Source organism: Gallus gallus, chromosome 6 (assembly GCF_016699485.2).
Source record: "Gallus gallus isolate bGalGal1 chromosome 6, bGalGal1.mat.broiler.GRCg7b, whole genome shotgun sequence".
NCBI lineage: Eukaryota > Metazoa > Chordata > Aves > Galliformes > Phasianidae > Gallus > Gallus gallus.
The window spans coordinates 16,598,167-16,620,736 of NC_052537.1; the positions used below are offsets into that span (position 1 = coordinate 16,598,167).

A 22,570-nucleotide genomic window follows, 5' to 3' on the forward strand; every position below is an offset into this window, starting at 1 on the left:
AGATACTACTACCTCTACAGACTGAGAAACTATGCAGGAATCAAAAGATTAAGTTCAGATACACTGCTGTCCTAGAAACAGCTTTATTTATAAGACCACATATATACAAGTAGAAAAGACACTAAATGGCCATTAACTTCTTCAGGGAAGAAACATATTGCCTGTGGTCACATGAGGAAATAAATCTAGCACGTCAGAGAAAGTCACTGTGAACACATGAAGTAAAATCATCTAAAGATCTCATTCCTCTTACCTTCAAAGAACAGACAGTGAATTAGACTTCAGCAAATGTGACAGTAACCCACTGCAAGGTCACACATTCCAGAATTTCATCCATCTTTGTGCAACCGGGGTTCAGGCCTTATCCAAATCGCTGTAGCCAGTATCAAATCGCTGAGTAACAGTAACCGCCAACCCAAGAAAACAGCTTCTCAGCTATATATAAAAGCCATTCTGTGTTAGATGGGCGCTAGAGCAGCCAGCTACTGTGGCAGACAGTCTACACTGCAGCCACCACATGCTGCTGATGAGGGTGACAACCCTGAAGACCATTTACTTCAAATGAAAAAACACACAGGCTAACTGAAACTCAGAGGGGATTTGAGGCAGCCGTGACCTCTGCGCTTTCACAGGTTTCTCTGCTGCAGTGTCTTCAGAATTTCTGAGCCTGCGTACTTCCCCCATGTCTGGAACAGTGACCAAACTAAGACGACCGCACAGGATTTTAATTTTTCTAACTTATGGTAAACTAATGCTACTTTGTTCAGTGTCATCTCTTAGAAAAGAAAGATTACCTCAAGAACCTTCCAGGCACGTAGCAGGAAGAAACATCTCCTTTCTCACTCTTCCTGTCCTTGTTCAGATACATTTCCGTGGCTCAGGAACAACAGAGTAATAGATCCAGAGATCCAGGATGAAGAAATGTTCTGATAGGTCTGAATAAATGACAAGGCAGCCCCTCCACACAGCTCCCTGAGTGCTCTAGTTTTCAGAGGAGAAGACTGGAAACTTGCAAAACTACTGACCTGTGCCTCAGACCACTGAGCTGCTTGTTCAGTCGACGTCACTCTGAGGTGAGATTGTCTGGTTCTTCCTCTGTTTGGCCCCCGCAGCTGCTAGAAGACAACTCTTAGAGGGTCTGTCCTGGTATTGAAAACATTCAGCTTTCTTGCCCATTTCCATCTGCTTCTTTCCTTCTAGAAGATGCTCTCTTCTCTACCCTTAATTGTTCTCCATAAACAACGGAAAGGAAAAGATTAAACTTTATTAGAAAACTCATTTTTTCCTACAAACTCTTTTCCCAGCCCTGAACATATGAGTGCTAAAGGGCACAAAGTGCTCCAGGAACACAGACTTGCCAGAGGTGAGGCCTGGACTTCTTCTCAGTAACAGGCAGCTCACAACCAATACAGAGTTAGCTTAAAATCCAAATAACTTCACACATTCTTACACGCACTGGCATTTATAATTAGCACGTAACCAGACAGTGGAACACATGATGGAGGTATACAAAGGGCTGCAAGGAGACCTTTAAATAGTTACTGTTGCACAGTCAGAATTAAGAGGAACTCAATAACACTCCTTGGCCTGTGCAGTACCCAAAGTCAGACCAAAGGAGTATGCTCATCTACTTTGTCCTATGCTTGTGAGTTAAGTTGTTTATTTCTTCAAAACATCATTGAAAATATCAAACAGACATACACTTTTAGCTCGCAAAAACCAAAACCTTCTTGTTGTCATTGGCTAAACCCATGTAAGTAGCAAAATATATTACTATTGAGACATTAAGATTCTTAACATACATAAAACCTCTAATTATGACGTAAAAAAAAAAAAAAAAAAGAAAGAAAATCCTGTGCTCGTATGCTTACAGATGGCATTAACCTTTTAAATTTCCTTGGCATAAAAATAAAAGCTTTCTAAAATTAATTTTCTGCAACAGAAAATTGGGCAGTCCAAACACCTCTCACAACTCACAGGACCAGACTGCTCATCGTTTAGAAATTACATCAAGTGTGAGCAGCTCCGGTTTTGCACAAAGCTCTGGAAATACAAAGGTCCACATTATCACATGGTATCCCTGCTGTCCAGTGCACAAGAGGAACCCAGTGGCCAGCATAAGCGTAGACACTGCACTGGGATGCCTCAGGCTTTCCACCAGCTCCGCTCACACCCATCAGCCTTCCACTGACGTTAGTCCTCAGCAGCCTCTGCAGAGGTATGACATCCACAGAGCACAACCAGACAAGAAACTTCTGGGTCACAGCTTGCGTGAAAGCTCTGGCCACCTGCCTCGTGCTAGCTGTTATTCTCCAGTGAGTCTTAAACTACCTACAGTACTCACGGGAGCTCTCACTGACACACGGCTGGCCAGTTCCATCAGAATGTCAACATCACAGCAGAGAGAAGAGAGAGTCAGTCTAAGAAAACGAGTGTTTAATCAGGAAACGAGAAGAGACAAGGGATAAGAAACTGATTACAGGAGAGTAATATCCCAGCCAAAAGAAACACGATTGTACAACTCCAAACGACCAGGATCAAAACGTCCTAAAAGCCAGCATTGTCCAGCGAGGGACACTTGAGAAAGAGCCCAAGCACTTCTGGCAGTCACCAGGCAGCTCAGGGCAGTCTTGGACCTTGCCCAAGCTCCAGCCTCTGCCCTCGGCAGCTGCTGCAGAAAGCTGCAGAGGTGGCCCTGGCCCTGCTACTCCAGTCTCAGCTTCTCTCAGCAGGAAGGTGCTGAAAGGAATGAAGGGAGCACTGACTGTGCACAGCAGTCCCAGCCTCTCCCGACAGGAGATGGTATGTGGAGTAAGAAGCCTATACATAAAAAAAAAAAAGTTTACATATTTATAAATGCCAAAATAAATATTTAAGACAGACTCCCCCACCCCTCAAACACATGCGCAATCACCCTGCAAACTGCTCGCAGGACAGTCTCCAAGGGCTCAGGGAAAAAAGCAATGACTACACCACAGGGCAGCCAGCTCGACTTCCTTCTCATTTCCTGATGCTTCTGAAGCCTGCAGCCCACTGGGAAGGTGGAGGAAGAGCGAGCGAAGCAGAGCACCAACACGCAACAGTGCTGGAGAGGAATGTCATGGTATAAATACATGAGATCAGTGGTTTCCAACAAGTTAAAACTAAAATAAAAAAGACACCAGAAGGAAGGATGGTGTAAATGGAACTACAACTATGCAGAGCAAAGGGTTGTGTGGAGCTCCACCTGCTGTCACGGTGAGAAGGTGGTCATTTCCAGAGAGACCCTTTGCCACAGATCTTTTGTCTGCTTGCCACGCTTCAGGTTCTGGAGAATATCATTAAACTGCATCATGCCCACAGGAGTCAGGCAGAAGGCGCTTCTGGCGCTGCGGATGGCATTCACAAAGTCATCGTAGTCAGCTGGAGCAAGGTGGATCAGCCGGTAATGGATGTACTGGATGGGAACAGGGAAAAAGCCTTAAGGTATTTGCTCACCGCCTTCACACTGGTGACACCTGTGGTGGGACTCGAGCTTTGGTGGCAATACATCACACGATTCTGCTACCCCAGGAGACACCCCAGGATTCAGCGGCACTGACAGAGGACAGTTAGCTCAAAAAGCAGGCCTAGGCAACCATTAGTATCTTCAGGTGTTCTCTCCAGTGTGAACACCAGACAGAGGCATAGCACAGAGCAAAGGGGTCACCTAGAGCCTTCCTCCATCAAACGTCAGCACTGAACCCTCACACTGTTCATTCTGCAGGTTGTACACAGGGACCCAGCATGCTCACGAACATCATCTTCACTAAGGGATATGGTAGGAGTAAGGCTTGCACTGAGTTGCTACAACATATCTCTAGGGCTTGCACATGTCTCTTCCCATCAGTACTTCCCTCAACTAAGGCCCCAAAACTAAAAGTCCGGTCTTCAAGAAATCATTTTCTCTTGTGGAGCTCAGAAAAACAGCTCAATTAAAGAAGCTGTCATTTCCCAGAACCACCATCCAGGTGATGGGACAGTTAACCCAACCTGGACAGTACGTTTACAGAAGCACCCTTTCGCTCACTCATTCAAAAGAAGCATGCAAGGCGTGTCCCGTTAATACTGTTCAAAGAAACAGGCAGCTGGCTGACAGAAACACGCTTGTTCTGTTTTCAATAAATCCTGAGACATCTCATTTGTACTGGTGGGTGATCAAGCCACTCCTACTATAAATGCCAGCACTGGCACATCAGCCAGTCATGCCAAGACTTTGTTATGAGACAGAGACAGACTACAAGCAAGGAGAAAATAAAAAGGCCAGAAAGAGAGGTGGACAAATAGCTTGAAAACATAGCAGAGAAACAGTACAGAAGTTAAAAGGCATGGGTTAACATTTAGAGTGAGGAAGAAAGAGGATAGGGAGCGCAAAACATCTCCATCCTGTATAGTGAGCACCAGAGGCAAAAAGGCCTTAGAACTTAGAAGAATGAGTGCAATGCAGTCTTTTGTATGCAACCTTCATGCAGGCAAGCAATACCTATCCCAGTCCCTTTGTGCATCAGGCAATGGACCAGTTCAGCTCACGATATCAAAGGCTCCTCCCCGCTCTACATATGCACACACAAGCAGTACCTACAGGGCAGGCAGTGGCCCAACAGGCAGGAAGACACACCACGTGTTACCTGCAAGTAGACTTGCTGGCACCTCTGCACCAGCTGGTGGAAGGCTGGGGTGCGCAGGTGGTTGTGCACATGCGCGGGGTTGAGCCTCTGTAGAGCTTCCATTATGATATCCTGAAGCACAAAAGGGTTCAGCACTCCCTTGGCTGCACCGACACAAAACTGATGCACGTAGTTTACACCTGCACAGGAAGAAGTCAGAACAACAGTGTTAGGGTAAAAGACACTTAAGAAATTCCAGAAAGAACCTGGACTTATAGAATCTCCTCAGTGTACACATCCTCTAGCAGCTTCGGGAAGAGTCTAGCAAACTTAGAGGGACAAGCAGTTATTCTGATAAATCCACAAGTCTGAGGAGAGACCAGGTACTACTTCAGTCAGTGATACTTCCTGTTCACCTGTCTTTAAAAGGGGTATGAAAGAAAACTGATGGGACAGGGTAACTACAGAGACGAGAATACACCGCATGCACCTCCTCCTGCTGCTTCCTGCCTGCTCATCTAGGAAGCACCTGCAGCCCCAGCACCCAGGTCTTGTAGATACTAGAAGGAGATTAAGGCATCCCCACTGCAGTGGAGCTTTGCTAACAGTAGCAGAAGTCATGCCACCAGGCAGGCTGTTTGCAGAGTTGTTTTTAAGCTCTTGCTACTGGTGAAAGAATTAAAAAACATGAGATGACAAAAAAGACCCAAGATCGAAGCGTAACTAAAAGAAAACAGAACAAAAAAAACACTTGGTGGTCTGAGTGCCTATTTCTATAAAAGGTCTTCATAGAAAGAATACATACACATAAAGAAGAGAGAAATATTTACAAAGTAGTGGAAGGGGAAAAAGTAATTGTTATAGAATGGAAGGTCCGAGTCCTGTCCAATCCCAAGCACTTTAAGTGCCTCAAAATTCAACAGCATGCTTAGAGAACCCAGAAATGGAGCAAGTGCCTGGATGAAAGAGCAGCAGGGATCTTTCGAAAAGCTCTCAGAACGAGATCAGGAACCAGACTCACCCAGTCTTTGAAGTTTCACTCTTAGAAGAGCTTTCCCCCCACCCTCCGTAGTCCAAATCCCAGAAAGTGGATTTCTGCTCAAGCACTGCTCTGAGCCTTACCTAGCTTTGCAGCCAACCCAAGGAGCCATTTTACATCCTCTGTGTAGGGTGGGCTGCGGGAGAAGTTGTTGGGATGATCGCTCTGAGTTCTTCGGCCGAGCATCTCCAGAGCCAGCATCCCTGTGAGAGAGGGGCAGCCAGAGTCAAGCAGCACTTCTGCCCTGTAGGACTTCATTTACCTCAACACTACCTCATTGGCCTGCCCTTCATTGGCAGAAAATTGCCTAGCTGCAAAGAGTCCGCAGAGAAACAAAAGGCCCATCTCGGAGGCTGTCACCAAAGGAAGCAGCTGGATCTGCTCCAGACTGGGGAATCTGTACAGCCATCACACCCCACCAGAGCTGCATAGAGACACTGCTAGATCTACAGCAGGATCAAGTCCCAAAGACTGATAAAAAATGTCCTGAAAAAAAAAAGACAGCTTCAAATTTCGCAACAGAGAGGCTACCTGAATCAAACTACTTAGCTGCAAAGACAACAGGCCAACAGCGAGCAGCAGTAGCATCAATTTGCAGACTTTTCCTTAATTCCACTACAGCTCTTCAAATTCTCCAATTTAAACAGTTTTAAAATATTAACAGGAGCTATGTAATGCAAAAAGTTTCCTTTGATCTTCCAGACCCTCTTCCTTCATCGCCCTGTCTGTTATTCAGGCTATTAAAATGCCTTCCACGGCTTACTACTGACCCCTGTGATGCTTTCCATGAACATCCGCACCCCTTCCTGACTAGACAAATACTTTCTTCTCTAGCTTTCAACAAAAAAACTCAGGCAATCTCCATACAGTCTGTCTTCAATTTCTTGCTTTTTGTCTTCCTTTGCTGCCCTGCAATGGCTTCTCTTATCTTAGGAGGCCCCCTCCTCCCTTTCCAAGTACCTGCTCTGTTGGACTCTCACTATATACAAATAACTTACTGCACTCTATGCTCAGGCACAAACCCAGGACTGACATCCTTGTACAATGGTAATTTCAGGCACAGACTATCTCCTCTTAACTAGTGTAATTGAAAAAGGGATACTAATTACATATGCACACTTCATGTCAGTCTTCAATGGCCTGGCAGAAGAGGCACAGGGAACATGTCTCTGTGCATGTGAAGATTCAACTGGTATTGTTAAAAGAGGTGTGCCTGCACCACCCATGAGCAGTAGAAACTGAACTTCTTTTTGCAGACACCTCCACAGAGCCCTATCCAGACTCCTCCAAAATACACAAGTTGAAGGGCAAGCCTCTTTCCAATACTAACCCACTTAAAACTTTATCTTTTACCCCCATAGCTCTAAACATTTTAACCTCCACATTTGACCATTAATTGGCTTTCCCCATGTAGCTAGAATACCATCCTCCCCAACAACTGCAGTAGCAAGTTGCCAAACAGTAAAAAACTGTAGCCCTGCCCTGAATTCTTCTCAAGGGGGGCACAGAAACCCACTTGGCTGTCCTTACCAACTTGGTATGCAGAGTGGAGGTAGTGCAGACCCTGGGGGCTCACAGGCTGACTGTGCTGCTCATCCTCAGCAGGAAACCCCCCTGTAACGAGGGAGTTGGGCTGTGAGGACAGAGATGTCAAGGAAGCCCCCTGAATCGCTGGGAACGTTGATCCTGCATGGACACTTCCTACTGAAGAAACCAAAACAGCAGCATTAGGACTCACCAACCAAAGCCTAAGAGAAGTTTTCCTTGGGCTCATGTATTGTTGTCTTACCCTAAATAAAACAATACAGAAACCAAAAAACACAGACTTACAACTAAAATACAATGAGCTAAAAATATCACTACTTTCTTTGCAAGCAGGGCCTAAGCAAGTTGATGGTATGCTTGCCCATCTCTTCTGCGGTATACCATGGATTTGCACATGAGGTGTTTTACATGTAAATACATGTGTTGACTCAAAGGTCTTTGCAGTTACTAAATGGTGTCTGGTTCTGATTTCTTATTCATGTAGATGTGCCCATCGACATCTGGTGAGAAACTGCTGAGAAAAATCACTGAACAGGAACAGCATTAAGTTTCTCAGAGGAAGTCCAACATTGCAAGGTTCCTCCAGCTCTAAGTCAGTTATGACACCATCCAGGCACTATGTGGGAAGAGGGTTACTAGAGGCTAGCTGCCAGCTGACCCTCATGAAGAACTGCTGCTGTACACCTTGGCAGCAGGTACCTACAGTAAAAACAGCAAGGAAACTTGAGAAGATTCTGTCCCCTTCACACACTGAATTAATACAGGCACACTTAAGGGAAATCACAGAAAAATCCATTACTTTATACCACATAAGCCTATATAGACAGCAGTTAACATTAAGTCATTAAGCTGTATTCTGACAAGAGACTCAAGTTTATCTTTGCCTCTCAAGAAATGCATGGACAGGAATTTTATTACTATTTTAAAATGTTTACTAGTGAATAGTTGAATATCTGAGAACAATACACCTCCCAGGACTGATCTGTCAGACTTCCTCAGCCAAGCAGACACATAGTGCCAAACAATCCACAAAGTGGGGCAAAATCCATGCTGCATTTGACATTTGGCCAGTGTCAAACCCACAAGAATGAACTGAATTGTTGCCAGAGCTCAGCTGTCACCATGTGGCCATGTTCTTCAGGAACAGCAAGACACTATTTTAAGAACTGAAAGTAGAAGTTTCTGAAATCCTTAAACAATGGCAACTGGAAAGGGTGGGGTTGTTTTTTCCTTTTGTTATTTTAAATGCTCTAGCATGAATTAACAGTTAACAACTCAGTCAGCATCAGCTATTCCAGTGCTGCACGCTGCTTGAAGGGCCTTCACCACTGTCCTAGCCCCACGCAAAATGTAATCAATCATTCAGACAGCTATTGATGTGATTCTGCCAAAACATCTGCCCATCCTACAGAAGTTCCAAATTACAGGTACTGGATGCCTCCAATTTCTTAGGGTGGGGAAAATATCTATCAGTGCTACTGTCTGCTCCTTGCATGCTCTCCCAGAAGAATCACAAGTCTGCTCAAGATCATCTGTGTTGATCTTGTCCTCAGGAGTGGACATTGAGGGTTAAAACTTCAAGTAAGTGAGAGGTCAGAAGGACAGGAGGTCCAGGGAATTGAAGTCTGAGAGTTGAAAATAATCTCAGTACTGTACATTTATCCAGACATCAATTAAAGTTCCACTATCTGAATCAGACCCCATTACAAATCCCAATGGCACTGAGCAGGCACATCTTTAGGCTGTGGTAGATTTGGTCAGAGTTCAGAGCAAGAACTCCTGTCCCAGGTGATGTAGGTAAGGAACAGGATTTGAAGGAGTACATCTAAGAGACACAGTAGCAGACCTACACTATGCATGGCACAGGGCTTAAACACTTACTTGCTACATTGGAAGACAGTGACAGTCCAGTTTCACTGTGGTAGGGATGCACCGCTATCTGCGTCATGGATGGGACTGGCACACCAGGGAACGACACTGCTGTAGCTGCCAATGACGGTGTTGTTACCGAATAGGGGTACTGCGCTCCTATGAATGCTGGATGGACACTCTAAAATAGAAGATGACAAACAACAGTCGTGCCTACTGTATCTCACCATTTCCAACACCAAAATATGATGTCCCCGCACTAGCCTCAAAGCAGGGGAAGTCCACTTACAAAGAGGAAGCATAGCAAGAAGCAGCGCAGTAACTACCTTGCACCACATGACTATTACAACTGCTCGTTCCTCCTCCATTTAAATCTGATTACTCTGCACAAAAACATTTCAAGAACTTTCACAAACAGGCAGAGCCCAAAATAACCTTTGATCTTCCCTTTGTAGTCTCTATTTAGTTTCAAGATGACAAAGCTTCTGTCAAGTACATAGTGTGTGTTCTGAAATACTATTGAGTAATAAAAATTAAAACCTATTGACATCTTTTATATTCCTTCAAGACTTTACATGCACCTACAGAAGGCTCTTTATCAGCTGAAAAGCGAGCTGGACAGCCAAAGTAGGCATCACAAACCAGTAAGTGAATACGTAACCTAGATCTCAAAACACAGCCAAACAGCTGGGAAGAGCCCCACGCTCTCCCCAGCTAGACATACTCCCTCTGGAAGCAGTTACACAAAAATTTCTGTAAATGAGCAAGCTACAGGTAAGACTTACCTGTGGGTAGGCTGAGCCTGGCACTGGGAAGACAGCTGGACGTGGCATGTGCTGGATAGTGTGTCCAATATACTGGGGATTACAGGGAATGTGAGTCTGAAGGGTGGTGTAAGGGTGGAGGCCCTGGGTGTGTGTATGCGCCATTGCCGGTCCTGCCATTGTATGCTGCTGGTACATGGTTGACCCCATAGAGATGACTGGCATGACCGTTGCTGCTGCGGTTACTGCAGCTGCCACTGTTACGGTGGTTGGCTCAGTGGTCACCCGGTTGTCTGTCAACCCACGTGCTGCTTCTGACGCAGCCCGTGCACCACTGGCGCTGCAGCCAGTGGCACCTTCTCTCTGGGCTGGAGTCCCACCAACAATCTGTTCATAAAGCCAGTACCACTGGTGAGCTACTTCAAAGAGAACTTCTGGGTACACGCCACCTCCCTTGGCTGCCTCTTCTACTGCCATACAGGCCTTTTCCAGCATCAGATTGTCCTAAAGGCAGAGGGAAAAAAAAACAGAAGCGAAGAATGAAGGAACACAAGAAGGCACACTACAACAGGAAAAAAGTAATAAGGCACTCTAAAATGAGTGATGCTACTGGGAGCAGCTAGATCACAACTATGCAGCAGAATAGCCAGAGCTCTTCATGAAAGACAAGCCTACAGAACTGAGACTAAAGGCTGTTCGGTAGCAGAGAGGCGCCAATCCCACAACTAACAGTATGCCCCTGATGCTGGAAACCAGCTTGTGCCAGCTAGTTAGCCCCCACTCGACACTCACCTGTTCCTTGCACTGCACCAGAGCCCTTTGGATCTCATTTGGGTTCAGGGCATGGGCGTGGGGCAGGCAGCTGAGTGCCAGTTCAGCAGCTGCCCGCACCATGTTGGAGTCTCTGGCCCGCGAGGCTCTGTCTGCCAGCGATGCCACCTCTGGGGGGGTCAGATGTCCATCCCAACACTCCACTAAGATGTTCAGGGCTGCGCTACCAATCTCCATGGCCTGCCCTAAGAGTAAAAGAGAAGACTCTCACACTACTGACCATGCCCATGGGAGTTCCTGTCAGCTTTCCCTTAACAGGGGGTGCACTTTCTTCAGTTACTACAACAGAACACTGTTGCTCTCCTTAGGCTGTAAATCAAATGTAAGGCTCTTCCTCCCAAAACACAGAACAGGGAAGAGCTCTTGATAAGCAAGCAGTAAGTGAAGGTATCATCATCAAAGTGAAGCTAAAGATGTATTTGAGGCAATGAGAGGAACCTGAAAGGGTCTACGGCTCTTGAGAACTGAAACAAAACACTGTGCAAGTCACTGGTGCTTAGCCAGCATCATGAGGTTCAAGAACAAGCTCACCCCCTGCCCCTTCCTGCCCAAAAGACAGCCTCCCAATTACGTTCTGCTGTAACCTGTGATCCAGGAGACATGAGAGGAGTAAGTTCGAGAGAGCCAGTTGGGAGACACAAAGTTGTGCAGCCCTAGTGCATACAGCCCAATCTCAAAGGCGCAGAGGTGAAGGTTGCGGTGTGGTCCCTGGTGCCCACCACTGGAGGAAGGGTGGGTGAAGATGGAGGTACTGCTGTTTCCACCTGCTTTGATAAGGACTGTCTTGGCCAATTCAAAGTAGAAGTGGGCAGCTGCCTCTGAAGGCTGGTTCGGGACATGAGGAGCATGGCTCTCCAGCCGCCTCCCTTTATACCTAGAGAAAACAAGAGGAAATTCTCAGAGAGCAATGGTACTCCAAGTTCTCTAGCTCAGGTGCAAAGTTCCTATATTTAGGATCCAGAGAAAACAAAGAAACTTTTCCAGGAAAGCATTTCCTAATGCACACATACATGCTAGTCCCCTGACATCAGGGAAGGCTGCCTCTACGCATCTTGTACTATTCATTACCTGCCAACCTCCACAGTTTTTGCACGGGCTCCCCCACTGGCTCTCCTACTGCCACTGGAAGAGGAAGATCCCAGTGAATCACTTGAAGAACTGCTGATGCTGTCGCTGTCTTGTCCTCTGCCCCAGGATGTTGTTGCCCATCCCCCACGTAGGGGACGCCGACTGAGCGTTGGAGAACTGTCAGAGGTAGTTTCAGGAGCACTGCTGTCAATACTAGCCATGCCTGCAACACCAGAACACATACAGTAATGTCAGCAGGTACACCCCATGCATCACTGACAGTCATGTCAGTGAGAATTTAACTTTGCAAACTGGAAGAGAAGAAATCAGTCAGTTTGGCCACAGATATCACTTTGAAGTTCTTGGATTAAAAAAGCAGAAATGTCTGAGAACAATGTGTCTTTATTTTCCCCTTAGCACCATATCTCAGCCACTCACTCCATCTGCTAAGCTTTATGGCAGAATATAACAACAAGATGCAAATATACATACAAACTTAAGTTCTACAGATGCCCTCCTGGCGTAGGCTGCACAGTTTATACAAAGTTTTTTCCACATCCTCAGCCTCTAACTTATAACCTTCTGAAGAGAAGTCCATCAGGCAGCAGCTCCTCTAAATTTGTTTCTGGACCCAGGAGCACAGCGCTCTGCTTCCTGAGAACAACAAACATTCTACTCCAGATCCATTAGCCAGAACATAGCTGCTGTGAGAAACACAGGCACATGGTAAACTGCAATTCATTAGAGGCTGAGGAGGAAATCTGTGAATCAAAACCTTTTTCTCCATGCCAAACACCTCAAAGATAATCAACTGCTCCTGTAGTATAGGAAAGGCTGACAAGCGGAATGAAAGAGCAAGGGAGCAATTGAAACCTCAGCACGGTGCCCAGCACAGCAATAGGTGTTAGTTACTACCTGTGTGTTTCTTCTTCTGCCTGACGGGTGAACCCCAGCATCTCCCGTTGTATCCACCTCGGTTTCCAAGGGCCAGACGACTGGGGACCTTTCCCTCCTGTTTCAAGACAGTGGATTCCCCAGCTGGCTCACAGGGGGACCTCTGAGAGCACTCTGCATAAACAGGACAGTGACAAGCTAAACATTACCATTTGTTTCTGCATCTTGAAAATTATTAAAAGATGCAAGGTTTTTAGAAATTTGGGGGTATTTATGAGCAGGATAATCTCAATTTTTTCCCTATCAAGCATTTCATCGGATACTAGGCTAAAAACATGGAAGCTTAATAACACAAGATTTGTAAAATTTGCTGCACAACTGTGTTCACACAAAGATTTACAGTAAAAATGCTCTAGTAACCCTAACTTTATTGTATTTATCCTCAGCTACAACTCATCTCTATGGGAAGAGTTAAGCGAGCATCCACTTTCCTGCATGTAATGCTTGTAAACCAAAGTGTGAGCGCAGCTAGAAGAAAATCATACTGTTTATCTCTAACGACCTTCAGCAATTTTAGTTATTTATCTTGCATGAATGCATCCGACTCGGTTTGTAACTTTTTGAACACTGCACCTCTGCTATAAACCTAAAAGACGGAATTGTAGTGGTTTTATGGTAACTGGCTAACACAGCTGGCTCAAGACAGGAAAGCCTGAAAATTACCTTGAATCTCTACGCAACAACGCATACAGAAATGGACTCAGACAAACAATGGGGGATATGACATTCTAGTAACCACCAAGCAGCCAGGTGGTAATATAAATCATTCTGACTACTATTCAATACAGATGTGAATTCGCAGTTCAGGTTTTACATGGATGACCAAAGGGTTTCAGTATAACCTTTACATATCACCTCTTACCCTGTGAACTCTTCTCCACAAAGGTCTCAGGACTGCTCTGCACTGCTGGGCTTACGCCAGCTTGCTGAGCAACTGAAGTCCCTGGAAGCTGCTGGATAGCTGCAGCAGACTGGGCAGCATGTTTGGAAGGAGACTTTTGATTTGCTACTGTAGGCTTGCTGGAAGAGTAGAAGGAACTCAGAGTCTGTGGCTTGTGAGTCTGACTCTCTCTGTCCAGAAGTTTGTCTAAAATCTTTAACAGCAAGAAAAAATATATACATAAAAGAGCTTTTCAGATGAGTAAGAGAACAGGCATTATACTAATAAATAGTAGAAAGTACTACATCAGTTTCCCTGAAGACTATAAATTCCACTCAACTGGAGAAAAAAGGAAAATGCTTTTACTGAAAAAGGAGGCAGCCCTTCCTCACACTGAAGATCAGCTAAGCACAGTTGAGAGCCATATGGCCTGCATTGCAACAGTTCATTTGCACTCAGTAATATCCCCAGTTTCACTTCAAAAAAGCCACTGCCTTCACTTGAAAAACACCAAAATTGACATTACAGAAGCAGTTCTGCCACATCAAGGACAGAACAGAGGACTCTACATTTAGTGTCTGTCATTACATGTTCTTGTTTAAGTGATTAATTTTTCATGCTCAGCATCCAAAACATCCATCACACAATTACTGAGAAACTGGCAAAGCCTCTTCAAACTTTCAGACACAAGACAAATTGCCTTCTACCAACCTACAGTAACACCTTCTTCACCCTGCTTATTACAGAACTGGGGAACAAAGCTTGACTGTATTTTTTGTGTTTGTCCAATTCTACTCTTTGTTCTACACATGGAGCGAACATCACTGGGCTGACAGAGCACTTATTTTTAGATGACTGATATCATAACCTCCCTGTTCATCCTCGTAACTGAGAAGAGTACAACAAAAAAGCTTCAGCTTTGGGTGAGAGAAATACACTAATAGTATTCTTAGTGGGAGAAGTGTTTCTGAATAAAAAGGATAAATAAAAATTTTCTTGAAGCTCCAACAGTTTTTGCTAAGTTTTTTCCTCTGGGTCATGAAGTGGGAGCAGAGTTGTACTCTCTCTTGCATGGGCCATTAAGGCACAGGTGGATTGAACTTGTCTATAAGAGAGAGATTAAAAGAAAACAAAAAAAAAAAAAATGCTGCAGCACAACAGAGCTAATCCCCATACAACAGATGCAGTGCATACTGAAAACCCCTGGGACAGAAGCCTTGTTTTAGCAACCAAGTAAAAGCATAAACTACAGTCAGAAATCATCTCTCAACTGGAGCTTAAGAAACCTTTGGTAAGAGTGCCTCTTCCAGGGCAATGCATAATGTGCCGTCAGATTTTGCCTCAGTGAGAGAATATAAAAACTAACAACATGCTTGCAAATCATCAGTGCACGACATAGTGATTTATGCTCACTGGTAAAACTCTGCAATACATCAAAGCACAGCCACAGTTTACCCTGCATCTCCACATCCCCTTTTAAAGGGAGGCTCACCTTCTTCAGCTTCGATTGATCATCCTTGTAAGTAATCATCAGGGCTAGTGCCAGATCTCCTTTCTCCCTTCGAGTGCCTTCACACAACAGAGGATGTTCTGCTTCACTGACAGTTGTCTTCATGCCTACAGGCCAGAAAAGAGAGGGATGAAAAGGCAAGCAAGCCCATGGGACTACACCACACCCTTAGCAACATATATACATTTCAGACTATTTTATTCACCTCATGGGCAGGAAAAAGAAGGATTTTTCCTATTTTTCTGTTAACTTCAGAAATAGGTCATGAATAAACATTATATAGGAGCTATTATATGTCCCCAGAATACCAAGCACGGTACAACTGTCAGAGCAATATGATCAGAACACGCCATAGAGAAGAGGCCAGACATGTCCACAACTTCATCTTGAAACAAGCTTTTCCACTTTCTGTAGATGCGACAAAGCCAGCATTTCTGCTCCACACAGAACTCATCTTTGTCCTTTCAGAGATGAGGCAACAGAGGACCGGTCTTGTTTAACCCATTCTATTCATGCAGCTTTAAAACAGGTATACATTTCTGCCAACAGAATATGTATAACTACTGGTTTGTCACTGAAGCTGTTATAAATGAGAGGTAGGAATCCAGTATTCTAAGACCTTAAATTACATGATAACACGCTTAAGAGTACTTCTGCTAGTATTTCACCATCATTGCCTAACCTCTTCTGAAATGTCTGCCTTTTTTTTTCCTCTGAAACTGCTCATCTTCATTAAAACAATACGTTTTCCATCACAAAAGATCAAAAAGAAAACTAAGATACCATTACTACTTTAACATTCAGTTCCTGTCCCATTTTACCCTTCCATTTATTCATTTTTATTTTTTTAAACAGCTTTCCCAAGGCACCTCAAAACCTGGCATGCAGAATCTTTCTGCATCTAGTTCTGATGAACCATGCAAACACTTTCATTTCTGTGCCAAACTGGAACAAGCTATCACCTCTTACCACCCAAAATGAAAGAAGATGCAAAACATGGATGAGAAAAAGCTTTTCTGGTAAAAAAAAAAAAAAAAAAATCTTACCAAGAGCAGCAACGGCTGCTTCAAAACCAAGCTCTTCATCTCCAGGCATTTCATTATTCCAATTACGACTTGGGGGTCTACAGCCTGTAGGAGAAACCACTGAAAAGACAAGAGAATTAGCGCTCAGCTTTCAGAACTAGGATCTCAGGGTAACAGCTGTTTCTGAGAGCTTTCTGAATTTGCAGAGCTTCCCATGTTCCTATTCCTAATCTTTGTATCACTTTCAAGACAATACCTTGTTTTTCTTTTTCTCCCTCTAAACTCAGAAGGCTCCTAACCAGGCAGGAATATCACCAAGTCAGTCACCTAATCTCAGGATGTTGGTTTCTTTTCTTAAATCTTGCACTTATATTATCTTCCTCTGAATATAACCATCATAATAGCAGAAAAGTCAATCATTTTAACCATTTTAAAAAAGCACACAAGCAGTGCTGGAATATGGTAAATTTTCAGTTGCTTCCAAATGTAAAAAGAATGAGAGACAATTTATACCTTCAGAGCAACATGGAAGCAAGAGCAAGCAACAGTGTGGGAAGAATAGAGATTAAGTTATTATTATCCAGTGGACATTTTCTGTTTGAAAATCCCTCAAGATCTGAAATCTCAGAAGATTCCCTTTGCACATTCAAGCCAACACAGACAGTACCTGGAGTGCACAGGACATCAAATATAAAGCTAGCCAACATGAGAGGCAGGACAGGACGATAATCACATAACGTTCCTTCTCGCAGTTCTTCAGCTCTTCCTCGAATAGTATTCATCTCATTGGTGACCAAGGGAATCTTCTTCAAGAGGGCTGCGATCTCAGACTCCTGATACGCCAGCTTCACCTGGTAGCATCCACAAGGAAACAGAAGCTGTCATCAGCACCATTTTTCCCTATACGTATGTTGAAGTATGGAATAGTTTTTATTGGTTCATTACATTACAGCAGTTTTTAGCAGCCAAGCCATCTTTACCATTCTTCCCACAGTGAACACACATCACAGAATCATCATAGAATGGCTTAGGTTGGAGGGAACCTTAAATCTTCAAACCTACTTCCAACCACTCCACCATGGGCAGGCTTGCCAACCACCAGATCAGGTTTTCAAGTGTAATATAGGTCTTGACTCACATTTATACACAGCCTCCTTTTTCACTCTTGAGCTATCAAAGGAACATCAGGAGAAGTGCTTGACTAGATAAGCTACTATAAAAATGATGACTTGTAGGAAAAAAAGGATGCTAAGCTAAGAAATACACCCATTAGATACAAGAGGGATTCATTAGAGAATAACAGCGTGGGATGGCAGCAAGCACAGCATACCAGGATAAAGACCTACTGCATTGTAGTACTCTATGCAATTTCTGCATTCGTTCCATTTTGAAAATTTGAAAGTGATTGTTTTGTCTGAAACAGCATAGCCAGCTAGTGACTGCCAATCTCACACTTAATCTTGTTATCAGACTGTAAGAAGTACAGCTAATCAGTGTAACAAGTGTACTTGGTGGATTACTAGCAATAATATACATCTCCGGGGACTGCTCAACACTGCATTCAAAGCAATGTGGCTGCAAATCACATAGACAAGGTCTTAACTGAGCACTTCTCTTTTCTAAACAGGAAGCCTAGAAGTAATTAGGCAGTGTCCAAAACTATATCTGCACTGTGCACATGCTCGTGTGCCAACAAATGAAATATCAGCAAGAGCAACAATTTTCAAACATGAAACAACTGCAGCAGTACATCCTAAGAAATACATTTCAAAGCACTTCATCAATGTAAGTGTAGACAATTCAGTTTACAAATGGTTGGTTTTTTCTCCCTAAATTGGCCAAGCAAACTGGAAACATACTTCAGATAACAAGAAGTAAACTGCTCCATTTAAAACAAAATAGTCCTAAAATATACTGTTCGCATTTAAACACTTTCAAGACTCTAGCTTCATGTGAAATCATAGGCCTTTTAGCACTGATGTCTGGTTGTCCTTTCAGTGAAGATAACCCCAAATGAAATGGTATTTCTAATCAAGTTTCTGGCAAATCAACACATGCTTGGGATTTGTGGACAATCCATTTTGTCTCAGTATAAACAATTTTTAGAGAACATACAGAAGCATGATCAAGCTTCAAGAATTTAAACGGGAACCACAAGCATAAGCATTCAAGCAACACAATGCTGATCATGGATACTGCCTTTAAAATGTTTTGTACCTCCAGTGCCTTGGTAGAGGCAGGCGGTCTCTGCAGCTCCAGAGCAAACATCCCTATTCGGAAGGCCAGGTTGTGGTACTCCAGCCGCTCACTCAATACAGTCAGCAGGAAAGCAGCTTTGGACAAGGTGTTGGTTGCCATCCACGTTTGCTTGCTGGTTGATACCTTGTTCTTTTTGCCCTGCTTGACAAAGAATTTGTAACAGGACGCTTCCCTGAACATTCTAAATGACGCTATGCCTGCCCTCCTACTCTTTGCAATAATCAAGAAACAGAAAAACAAAACACACTTAAAAGGTGATTTCCTTTGCTGAGCAATAACAAATCCCAGTGGTTATTAACTACCATCACTCCTCCCCCTATCTCATCTCAGCACAACGTGATAAAGAGTTGACCTACTGATGACATGCATGTCCACTATTGGACTGATGCTGTGCAGGCAGATGCTGCATGCCTGGTTCCTTCCAGGGGAGCCCTTCCATACAGTAAACATTGCTTAGTGCCACTACAAGTAATTTTCCAGAAGTTTATGCTTTTTTCTTTCCTATCCAATCCTGCATTCTAAAACAGCAAAGCTCCTAACATTTCCTGTGTACATTATGAAATAGGAGACTAAGAAAAGGCTAAGAAAGAAACACATGAAACAGGCATGTCTCCTGCACAAACCTACACAAAAATCAAGACTTTGTTGCTGTATAATCTCATAGCACCTCATAGCAGGTATCTCTTAAACAAAACATTCTCTGAAATTGATGTTAAGCAGGATGCTTTATCCTGTTTAACAGATGCTCAACCAGTTTCAAAACAGATTCCTAAAAAAGCTGCAGCTCTTAACAAACCAGGCTGAGGAACCAGTAACAAAACTCGAGTTTCTTAAAAATTCAAACTCGTGCTGAACAGCCTCTTACATTTTTTCTCCTTTATATTCCCTCACAAGTGCACAGCGATCAGGTATGTGAATGATACCCAGAGAAGTTCAACTCAGTGACAACATCATCAAAAGGCCCTGAATCACAGTATATAAGAAATGCCTAGGAATGCTGCTGTGCCCATCCCACATCTTTCTTCTGCTTTACCCTCCATCCACAAAACTAGGTAAGTATTCACTACCTTAGTTGGTGGCTGCTCCACTTTGAGATCTGGAGGGTTGGCTAATAGGTCCCTGGCAAGTTCTACAGTTAAGCGACATGCTTCATTACTGTATCCATGTGCATACAGGGCTTCTGCACAGGCAAACAGGATCTGTAAGAAAGAACAGGTAATCACATTCAAACCATGCACCTTCAGGTTAGAGGTAACCTGCTCAAACCACTTCTCTCAAAGTCTCAGTAAAACACAATTCACAAGTAATCTCAGCAGGCACATTCAGTGAACTCTTTGCCTCAGCCTTCACCACCATTCCTTTAAGTGCACCCCTAAAATGCTTATCTTGCATGAATAGTTCCCTTCCTCCCTCTAAGTGCTATAAGAGATCAGAGAATAACTCAAAGGAAACTGACTGACTATACCTGTTTCCATGTATCTCCTTTTTCACTGCTTGCTTATATAGGTGCAAGCCCTGAATGTATATTGAGGTTATTACAGCAATGTGACAATGTCTAGTTAGACTGTCTCTAATCTAACTAGATACAGGAGGTCTTTGGCCTTCCAAAGAACTTCTGCTTATTCAGTTGTAGATTTTTCTCCTGGTGGGCATTCCTCGATCTTATTTATTTTGAATTTCAGCTCAATTTTCACAGAATCACATAATGGTTGAGATTGTAAAGGACCTTTGGAGGTCATCAGGTCCAGCAGCTCTGCACAAGCAGAGACATCCAGAGCAGGCTGTCCAAGTCCATGTCTGGGCAGTTTTTGAACATCTCCAAGGAGGGAGACTCCACAGACTCTTTGGGCAGCCTGGGCTAGTGCTCTGGACACTGAAGAAGTGCTTCCTGGTGTTCACATGGAACCTCTTGTGTGCCCATTGCCTTTGTCCTGGCACTGAGTACCAGTGAAAAGAGCCTGCCTCTGTCTTCTTTGCACCCTCCCTTTGGGTATTTCAGGATACTGATAAGATCCCCCAAGCCTCCTCATCTCCAGGCTGAACAGTCCCAGCTCTCTCAGCCTTTTCTCAGGAATGATGATGCAATCCCTTAATCATCTTGGTGGCCCTCCACTAGACTCTTTCTAGCACATCCAGGTCTCTCTCGCATGGGGGGACCCAGAACTGGATACAGTACCCTAAGTGTGGCTTCACCAATGCTGAGCAGAGGGCAAGGATCACCCCTCTTAACCTGCTGACAATATTTTGCCTAACGAAGTCAAGAATACTGTTGGTTTTTTTAATAACAAGGGCACATAGCTGACCCATGTTCAACTTTATATCCACCAGGAATCTTGGGTCATTTTCTGCAAAGTTGCTTTCCAGCTAGGTAGCCCCTGACACGTACTAGTGCCTGGAGCTATGCAGGGGCAGGACTTTGCATTTCTTGAGCAAAGAAATTCTTGTCAGCCCACATCTCCAGTCTGACAAGGTCCCTCTGGATGGAGGCATAACACTCTTGTGTATCCATCACTCCCCCCACTTTCATGTCATCTGTGAATTTGCAAAGTGTGCACTCTATCACAACATCTAAATCATTAAGATGTTAAACGAGACAGGACCTGGTACTGACCCTCTGCAGTACTCTGCTCATTATTTTGCCGTTTCTAAATGGCTAGGAAAAAAAAAAAACAACCACACACACACAGTTTTGCCCACATTTGCAATACAGGACCAGCTAAAATTAGGACATGCTTGAAGAGAGCACAGTAGAAGGGAATTAAGCTTGTGGGAAAACAAGCGTGATACTACCACATTAAGACTGTAGATATCTTACGATACAAGGGGTAATGATGGCTTAATAATCACTAGACATAACAACATGCTAGGTTAACTGTGACACCTGGGAGAGTGAAGAGAACATGAGGTTCATAATACACGAAGAAAACTGAAAAACAATGTTTTGAACTAGATTCTGCTCACCTCCATCCGGTTCTCCTGCTCCAGAGGCTTTATTCCAGCAAATATATCCTGCTCCTCTTCATTTCCCCCTTCAGCTTTGTCATCATCTTCCTTGGCTACCTCTTGTGGATTCAGATAGTATACCTGGTAATCATCTTCCTCTTCTCCGTCATCCCCTCCACCTGCCGCACCATTCTCTCCTACTTCTTCTGGCTTCAGGCTCACACCACCGCTGTTCTCATCTGCAGAAGTCAGGTCGTCATCACCGCTACCCATCTCCCCCACAGGATCCTTGGTTGATTTCTTGGTTGTGGAACTGCTCCTGACGCTGGGCTCAGGTCCCTCAGAGAAGTACACCCCACCATCCTCCTCAAAGGCATCCCTGTAGCTTCTGCTCAGTGGGCTTTCTGTAAAACTGAACGTATTGCTGGCTTCTGCACCCAGAGCCAAGCTGCTGTCATCCAGGCTCATCTCTGCTAAGTCTGGCTCCAAGGAGCTGTCTTCACTGCTCATGCGGCGTTTCCCACTATGCTTACTGGTCAAACCTTTGCTCACTGGCAACTTAGCTTTGCTCACTGCAGTCTTATACACAGCTTTATCACCTTCTGCCGAAAGTCGTCTCAGAACTCTCTGGGGTGTTTCAGAGACAACTTTCCGCTTTCCAGTGAGTTCCTTCGGACGAACCGCTGGCTCCTGGGGTGAGGGACGCAGCCTGTCCCCAGGCTGCAGACATGGTCCCCCAGGCTCCTGTCCATGGGCTCTACCAGCCTCACAAGCAGTTTCTGCACACTGCAACCGGCAGCTCCTCTGTTGGATGGCCTTCACCCAACAGAATGAGTTTTTCTTGTCAGTGCTGCTATAGGTGATCCCAGGGATAGGATAAGCTTCCTCCCAGTTGAAGTAACAGGCTTCCACTGCTGGCTTGAAACCCTGGAATAGCTTCTCCAGGGATTTCTTGTGCTGACCTCTCTTAACGTTATCTATGACCTTTAGCTGCCACTGCCTGAGCTGGGAACAAAGGTCCCTGCGCCTAAAAGAACAAGAAAAACAATAGGTTAGAGAGCAGACATAAGATGCACCAGCAACAAACTTCCTCTTAAGCCACTCCTCTTATTCAGAAAGCTCTTTTGTTGAATCAAGTATAGACAACGTTAGTAAGAAGACAGACTAGAAAAAGAAACAGGTCTAAAAACTACCAAATCCTAGATAGGCCCACGACACAGAAACAAGGTGTGAACAGTACCATCGAAAAAACACAATA

The 22,570-nt window shown here is 44.3% G+C and overlaps 1 protein-coding gene across 5 annotated transcripts in view; it reads right to left on the reverse strand.

The window, feature by feature from the left end:
* The window catches only part of ZSWIM8 (zinc finger SWIM-type containing 8), a 102,873-nt gene that overhangs the window by 25,825 nt on the left and 54,478 nt on the right, over positions 1-22,570 (reverse strand). Inside the window, exons 11-28 of one of the 5 annotated variants that reach the window (XR_006939535.1) lie at positions 21,331-22,339; positions 19,437-19,568; positions 18,328-18,510; positions 16,778-16,961; positions 16,132-16,230; positions 15,068-15,192; positions 13,558-13,789; positions 12,657-12,809; positions 11,742-11,964; positions 11,258-11,547; positions 10,635-10,858; positions 9,864-10,346; positions 9,091-9,259; positions 7,195-7,368; positions 5,748-5,867; positions 4,647-4,825; positions 3,227-3,436; positions 1,026-1,230 (exon numbers count right to left, since the gene is read on the reverse strand). Coding sequence is in view for 4 of the 5 variants with exons in the window: in XM_046942874.1 (XP_046798830.1) it covers positions 3,233-3,436; positions 4,647-4,825; positions 5,748-5,867; positions 7,195-7,368; positions 9,091-9,259; positions 9,864-10,346; positions 10,635-10,858; positions 11,258-11,547; positions 11,742-11,964; positions 12,657-12,809; positions 13,558-13,789; positions 15,068-15,192; positions 16,132-16,230; positions 16,778-16,961; positions 18,328-18,510; positions 19,437-19,568; positions 21,331-22,339 (4,183 nt within the window). In the remaining variant the exon portion in view is untranslated. Of the gene's footprint in view, positions 1-53; positions 3,437-4,646; positions 4,826-5,747; positions 5,868-7,194; positions 7,369-9,090; positions 9,260-9,863; positions 10,347-10,634; positions 10,859-11,257; positions 11,548-11,741; positions 11,965-12,656; positions 12,810-13,557; positions 13,790-15,067; positions 15,193-16,131; positions 16,231-16,777; positions 16,962-18,327; positions 18,511-19,436; positions 19,569-21,330; positions 22,340-22,570 lie in introns of those variants that run through there. The other 4 variants (XM_046942874.1, XM_046942875.1, XM_046942876.1 and 1 more) reach the window with 4 other exon arrangements.